Source organism: Colobus angolensis, unplaced genomic scaffold (genome assembly GCF_000951035.1).
Source record: "Colobus angolensis palliatus isolate OR3802 unplaced genomic scaffold, Cang.pa_1.0 Scaffold44, whole genome shotgun sequence".
Taxonomy (NCBI): domain Eukaryota; kingdom Metazoa; phylum Chordata; class Mammalia; order Primates; family Cercopithecidae; genus Colobus; species Colobus angolensis.
The window spans coordinates 5,963,331-5,973,489 of NW_012117821.1; the positions used below are offsets into that span (position 1 = coordinate 5,963,331).

Below are 10,159 nucleotides of genomic sequence, written 5' to 3' on the forward strand. Positions count from 1 at the left end.
AATAAACATAAAATGCTTGGCTGTGTAGCTTCTTTGGATACATATGTGTATTTGAAATTATGCTAGACAGAAAACAGAACACACAGTCTTTTACACCCACCAGCTGTAACTGGGAAATATGAGTATCTTCCTGGGGCAGGCAGCAGAGAGTAAGGGATAAGTGGGATGGCTCTGGAGCTAGAGACTGCCTGGGTTCAAACCCCAGCCTTGTCTCTAACTAGCTGTTTTATTTTGGGCAAGTTGCTTGACCTCTCTGTGACTCAGTTTCCTCATCTCTAAAATGGGGCTAATAAGCAGGAGTGGTTGTGAGGACTAAATGTGCTAATACATTGTAAAGTCCTTAGAACAGCACCTGTAGTACCCAGACATTGTGACAATTCTTCTTACTTAATACAATTTGGAAGTAAAATAGTGATAGAAGTTATTTAGAATTGAGTGTACATTGGGTTTTTTTCATCATGAAGTTGCTCAAGTTTATAGTTTTAAGTGGTGACAGAGAGAAAGTGTGAGTGTGCATGTGTGTGTGTGTGTGTGTGTTTGAGAGAGAGACAGATTAGCCTAGTTTCCCAACAGAGATGAAAGGGGAGAAATTGGGATGTTGAGCACTCAGGTGGGACGAGTCTCCTCACAAGGACATTTGAAAGGTTGTTTAAAGCTATTGCTACCACGCCTAGCTGAACTCATTGTACAGAATTCGTCTCAAGGCCATACAGTGCCCCTTGACTGCACTGGCGATGCAGGGCAGGAAAGAAGGCCCTGGAGCCTGTCGGAACTTGCCCCCTGGACCTCAGTCTAGACTCCATTTCCTTCACCCTACTCTTGAATAATTACAGTTTATACCTTTTTCTCAGTGGAAGACTCCAAAAGGTTATGTGGATTTCCAGCAGTAGAACAATTACTCAGAAGTAGAATAAATAAGCATATTGTGTTGGTCTTACCCTAAAACTGTCTCACAGGTGTGGTAAAGTGATTGTGGTATAACTTTTTCTCTTTCCCTCTGGCTCTAAACAACTACAGCTGCTCCAAGTGCAGCAAGAGAGCTCAGCTTAACCTCGCAACTTAAGAAGCTGCAAGAGACCATTGAGCGGAGAACAAAGCTAGAGATTGGGGACACGATCCGAGTCAGAGGCAGTGTCCGCACATACAGAGAAGAGCGAGAGATTCATGCCACCGCTTACTGTAAGCACAAGATATTTCTACCAAATTGGTGGTTTTTCTGGATGTGCATTCAGTAAACCTCCTGTTCAGCTGGAAGTCAAACTTTCAAAAAGTTCAGTTAAGATATAACTCTATTTAATGAGTGAATTACATTGTTTAACATGCTTTCTTTAGAAAATGAGCATTTCTTAATTTTGCTTTCAAGAGAGCTAATTATAAGTTGGGAAAGAAAATGAATTATTTACTTTATATATGGTTGGCAAGTTTATTTGGATGACATAGTAGAGTTTCCAAAGCACTTTCAAGTTCAGAATGTCAATGCATTAGGATGGAATATGAACATTCTTCAAAATAATGGAAATTTTTAAATTTTTTCTTTATTTTTTTTTCTTTTTTTGAGATAGGGTCTCACACTATTGCCCAGGCTGTAATGCAGTTGCACAGTCACAGCTCACTGCAACCTCAAATTCCTGGGCTTAGGAGATTCTCCCACCTCAGCCTTCTGAGTAGCCGGAACTACAGGCATGCGCCACCACACCCAACTAATTTTTTATAGAGATGGGGTTTCGCCATGTTGCCCAGGCTGGTCTCAAACTCCTGAGCTCAAGAGATCTGCCTACCTCAGCCTCCCAGAGTGCTGGGATTACAGCCATGCACTGCTGTGCCTGGCCAGAAATTTCTTGAACACCATTAAGTCCATTAACTTGAAATGAAAACAGCTAATCAGAAATATGACAGTTCCCCATCATCTTCCCTTTACACTGTGCTAGCTGGTTTTCAGTTGGAAATCTCAAGGACAACCCCTGCTGTCCACCAGAGGAGGAGACGAATCAATACATTGATGTGCTTTCCTGGTTCCTTGGCCCTGGCCAAGCCTATGACACTTAGGGCATCGCATTCCCTCATGCAGGATGACTGGGAGCCATTTAGTGCATCTAGACTGTGATCCCTGGGCACTCACAGGGAGGAAGGCCCACCCAGCACCTCATTTACTGTTGTCCTAGCAGCAGTTTGGGCCTGGGAAAGAACTGATCTCAATGTAATTTGCAATTTCTGTGACATCTTTTTTCTGGTCACTTGTTAGATAAAGTGGATGACCCAGTGTGGAACATTCAAATTGCAAGGATGCTTGAGCTGCCCACTATCTACAGGAAAGTTTATGACCAGCCTTTTCGCAGCTCAGCCCTAGAGAAAGAAGAGGCACTAAGGTAAGTGGTGCCTTATCACTGCTGAGCACGTGACCACGGCAGGAAAGCGAAGCAGCAGGAGCCCAGATGCTGGGGTTGGCCTGGGTTCAAATCCCGAATCATCCACCTACACACTGTGGAGCTCTGAGCAAGCCCTCTAACCCGCTCTGTGCTTCAATTTCCTCTACTGTAACGTGAAGAGAAAATAGCACAGATGTCCTAGGGTGGTTGTGAGGAAATTATGTGCGTAATTGGAGTCACTGAAGGAGGAGTGGAGGCAGGAGCAGAGAAAAACACTTTGAAGAAATAATAATGCCTGACATTTTTCCAAGTTTGATAAAAACTTTAAACTCACAGATCTAGGAAGCTTAATGAACTCCAAGGCAAGAAACCTGAAGAAAACTGTAGCAAGTCACCTCATAATCAAAATATGATACCATAGCATGTCATAATCAAAAACCTGTTCTAAAAAAACCCACCCCAGTCATTCTCAACCAGGGATGATTTTACTTTTTTATATGGGAGAAAAACAACCCAGGAGGAATGAGAGTGTGTGGATATTTGCTAATGCATGCATAAAAGAACTCTGAGAGGAGATACAGAGAACCGGTAACAGCAGCTCCCTGGGGGGTGGGGACCGAAGGATAGAACGGGAAGGGGATAGAAAGGAGACTTCACTGCTTATCCTTTAATGTTTTTTAACATGAATATATTATCTATTCAAAAAAGTGTGTTAAAAGTACAACTATAGCCGGGCGCGGTGGCTCAAGCCTGTAATCCCAGCACTTTGAGAGGTCGAGACGGGCAGATCACGAGGTCAGGAGATCGAGACCATCCTGGCTAACACGGTGAAACCCCGTCTCTACTAAAAATACAAAAACTAGCCGGGCGAGGTGGCGGGCGCCTGTAGTCCCAGCTACTCCGGAGGCTGAGGCAGGAGAATGGCATAAACCCAGGAGGCGGAGCTTGCAGTGAGCTGAGATCCCGCCACTGCACTCCAGTCCAGGCGACAGAGCGAGACTCCGCCTCAAAAAAAAAAAAAAAAAAAAAAAAAAAAACTATAGACTCATATAAAAAGTGAAAATTCTCCATTTTCCTGTCTCCACTTTCCTGCCTCAGCACCATTCCCCAGAGATTACCGATGTTCATAAGCCAATGTGTGTCTTTTTAAATTAGTTTCTTCTGTGCTTACACAAGCGTGAATATTCACCCATAGATTTTGTGGGTTTCCATTTGTTTTTTAATAAAAATAGGACCATACCTTACATGCTGTTTTGCAGTTTGACTTTTTTTCTCCTAATCTGTCATGAATATCTTAGTTCCTGTAGTTCTGCCTCATCATTTTAAACAACCACATAATGTTCACTGTATGAATTACTCTTTGTATGAAAAACAAACCCCAATATAGTGTTGCATTTTCTAGCTAACTTTCTGTTTTTTATGCACCAAAAAGGAACAAAGGTGATGGTTTTCTGCAGAGCTCTTTAATACTTTCCCTCCGCAGCAATCCAGGCGCCCTGGACCTCCCCAGTCTCACGAGTTTGCTGAGTGAAAAAGCCAAAGAATTCCTCATGGAGAACAGAGTGCAGAGCTTTTACCAGCAGGAGCTGGAAATGGTGGAGTCTTTGCTGTGCCTTGCCAATCAGCCTGTGATTCACAGTGCCTGCTCTGACCAAGTGAGTGCAGCATGCCCGCGTGAGAATTCTGGTTCCCTGCCCTAGATCTGCAACTGCAGGTGTGGGTGAAAGTGACTGTGGCATGAAGATTCACAGAGTTGACCCAGGGAACAGAGGGGATGGTTCTGTCACACATTGTTTCTATTCTGGAAAGGTCATTGACCACTAAGAACTTGAAATGAGGCATAAGGCTGGACCTGCCCCTACCCCTTCCTTATTTTATTATTTTTTTTTTTTCGGAGACACAATCTCACTCTGTCGCCCAGGCTGGTGATTCTCCTGCCTCGCAAGTAGCTGGGACCACAGGCATGTGCCATCATGCCTGGCTAACTGAGATAACTTTTTCTAAGAGGAATAAAAAATTAAAAAATAGAAAATTCTTAAGTGTTCTTTGAAATTTTACTCATAAATGACACTGAATACAACTCGGTCTTTATTTAAACTCCTAAAACACAATGGGTTAGTCTTGTTCTGAAAAAGACAGAGCAAGTCATTAAAAACCATGGTTCAAGTTCAAGAATCATTTTGCTGATCAATAAATCATCTTGGATGGATAATTACCTCCTCTTATCTACTTCCCTGTCACTTGGCTTCTGCTGAGATTAAACATCCATCTCAATGAATACTAACAACCTAGTACTATGGACCTTAGACTATTATTATTTTTTTCTACTCAAATATTAAGCATAATAAGATTAAGAAAGGAGGGGCTGGGTGCAGTGGCTCACGCCTGTAATCCCAGTATTTTGGGAGGTCAAGGTGGGCAGATCACTTGAAGCCAGGAGTTCGAGATCAGCGTGGCCAAAATGGTGAAATCTTGTTTCTACTAAAAATACAAAAATGAGACAGGGTCTCACTCTGGGTGACCCTGGCCCCTGACTGTCACCCAGAGTGAGACCCTGTCCCAAGAAGAAAAAGAAAAAAGAGAAAGTTATCTCTGTGTTTTTACTCCTAGTGTTACTTGGGTAACTTGTTTGGTTGTTTGGTATTGACGTATTGCTTGGAATTAAGAATTATTTGAGACATTGGTTTTAGGCTTTCCCTTTCATTACAGGTCTTAGGTTTGTTGTTGTTGTAACATGACTCATTTATTTATTTTCTTTATCCCACCAGGGAATGATCTCAGCTTAAATGTCCCTCCTTGCCCTCCCTGGCCATCTAGCTGCTCTGATTGCCACGTGGCCCCTCACTCTTACACCCTGTTTTTATATCTGACATCACTGGTCTGTCTTTGTTTGCCTGCCTGTTCCTCCATCAGAATTTAAGTTCTGTGAGAGCAGAGGCCTTGTCTGTCTTATTCTTTGCTGTCTACCCGGGGCCTAGAACAGGGCTGGCATAAAGCAGATTCTCAGTAATTATTTGCTGATTGAAGGAATGAATGATTTTTAAAAATTCAAATTGTCCCACAAAGTGTAAAGGTAAAGGTCAATTTCTTTCCCATCCTCCCTCTCACTCCCTTTCCCCTAAGACAAGCACCAGTACTAGTCTCTGGAATATCCTTCTGAGATAGTCTGTGCTTACATGTACTCTAAGTCATTGTAACCCCTTCTGTTTTACACAGATGTTAGCATGGCGTAGTATACTATGAGACACCTCACTTTTCATTGACGTGTGTCTTACAGATTCTTTCCTAGCCGTACATATAGGTTGGCCCCTAGAGTCTTTTGTCACATGTACCATCATGTATGTGACCAATCTCTCTGTTCCTGGACTGTTTAGATGTTTTCTAATCTCTTGCCATTACCAACAAGGCTGCTGTGGACACCCTCGCTAGGTAACATAAGTTCTTGATTTTGGTGGAACAGATACTGAGTCACATCCTGACCTCCTGGGCATGACCACTGCTTCTCAGTTTTGTTTGTGGTCCTAATTATCTCTTCTGGGCGACAGCCTGATGTGCCCAGTGACCCATGGTTTCATACGGGGAGATGAGGGATATCGTTTCAGAAAACACCAAGGTGGAAAGGGTCACGACTGGCTGCTTTGTTCTTTGCCAAGGTTGCTTCAAACAGTTGCAGCGCTCCAGCTGTCGGCTGACAGCAAGATTGACCTTCTTCCCACTTAATCATTTAGAGGCAGCTCAAAGCCAAATTGACCTCCTAGGACTGCGGATGGTTCTATCAGCATGTTTGGAAAGAAATTTTAAAGCTTAGCGAAGACCATATTTTTCATGTGAAGCCAGCTCTTCTGTGATAGCTATAATTAAGTAAAGAGAGAGACTTAAGGACTCTTTGAGGACTAAAAGACTCCTCCATTCAAAATGATCTGTGGAGAACCTTTGGCATATCTTTTTGAAAATGCTTACAGCAGAAACTTGTGTCTGCCTAGTGCTATATGCTTAAAAAGAATTGAATATGGTACTATATTTGTTTTGTCTTTGGAAACTCTTTTTTCTGTCAATCATGAATTAGTCCCCCACATTGCTCTGGTTGGGGGAGGTCAGTGTGATTAAATTGAGTTCTGTTTAATAGATTCCTAGGAGACTAAAGGTGCTTTACAATGAGAGTGAAACCCTAGATCCTTTGGTGCTTTCTGTTGTCATACAGATGAAAGCTTAACGAAAACAAATCGTTGTGATGGTGTTATAGTTTAGAGGCAGAGAGAGAGCAGGCTTGAATGTTTCCTCCTTTTTTTCATAGTGGTCCTTCTTAGCAAATCCAGAAACATGATAAGCAGGGCCTGCAAAACCATTGTTTCTTTGACAGCTGGATGACTGCTGAGTTTGTTTGGGAATGAAGACTATATATATTTCAGGGATCCACCCAGTTCCTGACCTGAGATGAGGAGAGGCTTGGTAAGGCTCAGTACGTTTAGCTAGTCACTGTTTTTTTTTGTTTTTTGTCTGTGAGCAATTTCGGTTTCCTAAATCTGATGAGTCTGTCATTGCTCTTTTGAAAAAGACAAGAAAGACACAGATCCCAGCCCAGGAAAAGCTGCTGGCTGGAAGAGACGATTAGTGGCTTTACCCTTGAGACTATGGTCTTTATAACTAGGCCAGGGAAATATGTCCCAAGGTCAGCTGAGGCAAATGTTTTTGGAAAGGAAGTTTCAAGTATTGTTTATATTTACAGAGAGACATTTCTGTTGAGTCCTCCTTGCTCACAGCTGAAACTGTGTTTTTAATCTCCCAGGCCCAGCATTCTCTCTTCCTGCTACTTGATCTTACTGAAATCTGGGAGGGGGAACTAGACTTTTTATATGGTTTTGGGATAACCAAAAGTCATTTTTAAAGACAAGAATAATCATGTAACAATCATCTCTAGTTAGTTTCCAATTTATTTCTATCTTGCTAAGAGATGTAATAAACCGAACCCTTAGGATCCTTACGTTAAATTGACTAAAGAATATAGATCTCCTTAGAATTATAAAGATTAAGTAGTTTTGAAGGTTTGCAAAGGAGTCTGTATCGCGCTGATGGTGCATCCCCTAAGAGCACTCAGGTATGAAATTAAAAGCAGTTTTGCCCTAAGCCTCTGTGAATAAAAAGATGTGTGGCTGAGGATTGCTCGGTGAGGTGTTTATTCTAAACACACCCAGAGAGCTTTTCTGCCTGTGGGAGTTGTCAAATATTTCTTAGCCTTATTCTCCCTTCAGAATGGACGCTGTCCTAACCTGGAATGTTTGTCAGTTTGGGGGCGCTAATGATGAGGTTCTCCAGTTTGTTCTTTTAAAGAAAAACTTACACTGTTAATTCAATTAGAGTGTTAGGCTGTTATCGTTAGCCCAGGAGAGTACATTTGTGAAACATCACCAGGATCTATTAGAGTAACAAAAAGCCTGTTTCGGAGGCCTCTTCTAGAAAGAGAAGGTTTCTCTGGGATGGACCTGTGAACACTTGGGACTCTATGGAGGTTCTTCCCTCTCCCCTGGAGGAAATGTCATTAGCAAATCTCAGCCACGCTTTTTCAGCACCTCTGGGTACTGCCCCACATAGCCTTTGTAAGTACCTTTCAATAGAGGTAGGACTTGGCCTTCAAATGCTTTACTGGGAGCTTTGCCACGTTTGTTTAGAACTCTGATCTTTTCAATATCTTGACAAATTTCTGTCACATTGAAAGTGGATCTGTAGGCCGGGCGCGGTGGCTCACACCTGTAATCCTAGCACTTTGGGAGTCCCAGCTGGGTGGATCATGAGGTCAGGAGATCAAGAACATCCTGGCTAACATGGTGAAAGCCTGTCTCTACTAAAAATACAAAAAATTAGCCGGGCGTAGTGGCGGACGCCTGTAGTCCCAGCTACTCAAGAGACTAAGGTGGGAGGATCACTTGAGGCCAGGAGTTCAATTCCAGCCTGGGCAACATAGCGAGACCCCATCTCTAATAAACATAAAATGCTTGGCTGTGTAGCTTCTTTGGATACATATGTGTATTTGAAATTATGCTAGACAGAAAACAGAACACACAGTCTTTTACACCCACCAGCTGTAACTGGGAAATATGAGTATCTTCCTGGGGCAGGCAGCAGAGAGTAAGGGATAAGTGGGATGGCTCTGGAGCTAGAGACTGCCTGGGTTCAAACCCCAGCCTTGTCTCTAACTAGCTGTTTTATTTTGGGCAAGTTGCTTGACCTCTCTGTGACTCAGTTTCCTCATCTCTAAAATGGGGCTAATAAGCAGGAGTGGTTGTGAGGACTAAATGTGCTAATACATTGTAAAGTCCTTAGAACAGCACCTGTAGTACCCAGACATTGTGACAATTCTTCTTACTTAATACAATTTGGAAGTAAAATAGTGATAGAAGTTATTTAGAATTGAGTGTACATTGGGTTTTTTTCATCATGAAGTTGCTCAAGTTTATAGTTTTAAGTGGTGACAGAGAGAAAGTGTGAGTGTGCATGTGTGTGTGTGTGTGTGTGTTTGAGAGAGAGACAGATTAGCCTAGTTTCCCAACAGAGATGAAAGGGGAGAAATTGGGATGTTGAGCACTCAGGTGGGACGAGTCTCCTCACAAGGACATTTGAAAGGTTGTTTAAAGCTATTGCTACCACGCCTAGCTGAACTCATTGTACAGAATTCGTCTCAAGGCCATACAGTGCCCCTTGACTGCACTGGCGATGCAGGGCAGGAAAGAAGGCCCTGGAGCCTGTCGGAACTTGCCCCCTGGACCTCAGTCTAGACTCCATTTCCTTCACCCTACTCTTGAATAATTACAGTTTATACCTTTTTCTCAGTGGAAGACTCCAAAAGGTTATGTGGATTTCCAGCAGTAGAACAATTACTCAGAAGTAGAATAAATAAGCATATTGTGTTGGTCTTACCCTAAAACTGTCTCACAGGTGTGGTAAAGTGATTGTGGTATAACTTTTTCTCTTTCCCTCTGGCTCTAAACAACTACAGCTGCTCCAAGTGCAGCAAGAGAGCTCAGCTTAACCTCGCAACTTAAGAAGCTGCAAGAGACCATTGAGCGGAGAACAAAGCTAGAGATTGGGGACACGATCCGAGTCAGAGGCAGTGTCCGCACATACAGAGAAGAGCGAGAGATTCATGCCACCGCTTACTGTAAGCACAAGATATTTCTACCAAATTGGTGGTTTTTCTGGATGTGCATTCAGTAAACCTCCTGTTCAGCTGGAAGTCAAACTTTCAAAAAGTTCAGTTAAGATATAACTCTATTTAATGAGTGAATTACATTGTTTAACATGCTTTCTTTAGAAAATGAGCATTTCTTAATTTTGCTTTCAAGAGAGCTAATTATAAGTTGGGAAAGAAAATGAATTATTTACTTTATATATGGTTGGCAAGTTTATTTGGATGACATAGTAGAGTTTCCAAAGCACTTTCAAGTTCAGAATGTCAATGCATTAGGATGGAATATGAACATTCTTCAAAATAATGGAAATTTTTAAATTTTTTCTTTATTTTTTTTTCTTTTTTTGAGATAGGGTCTCACACTATTGCCCAGGCTGTAATGCAGTCGCACAGTCACAGCTCACTGCAACCTCAAATTCCTGGGCTTAGGAGATTCTCCCACCTCAGCCTTCTGAGTAGCCGGAACTACAGGCATGCGCCACCACACCCAACTAATTTTTTATAGAGATGGGGTTTCGCCATGTTGCCCAGGCTGGTCTCAAACTCCTGAGCTCAAGAGATCTGCCTACCTCAGCCTCCCAGAGTGCTGGGATTACAGCCATGCACTGCT

At 42.5% G+C, this 10,159-nt stretch overlaps 1 protein-coding gene across 1 annotated transcript in view; it reads left to right on the forward strand.

Moving 5' to 3' along the window:
- The window catches only part of OBFC1 (oligonucleotide/oligosaccharide-binding fold containing 1), a 39,679-nt gene that overhangs the window by 16,883 nt on the left and 12,637 nt on the right, over positions 1 to 10,159 (forward strand). The window contains exons 5-7 of the mRNA XM_011957341.1: positions 1,018 to 1,179; positions 2,243 to 2,366; positions 3,850 to 4,021. Coding sequence (XP_011812731.1) covers positions 1,018 to 1,179; positions 2,243 to 2,366; positions 3,850 to 4,021 — 458 coding nt within the window. The remainder of the gene's footprint in view (positions 1 to 1,017; positions 1,180 to 2,242; positions 2,367 to 3,849; positions 4,022 to 10,159) is intronic.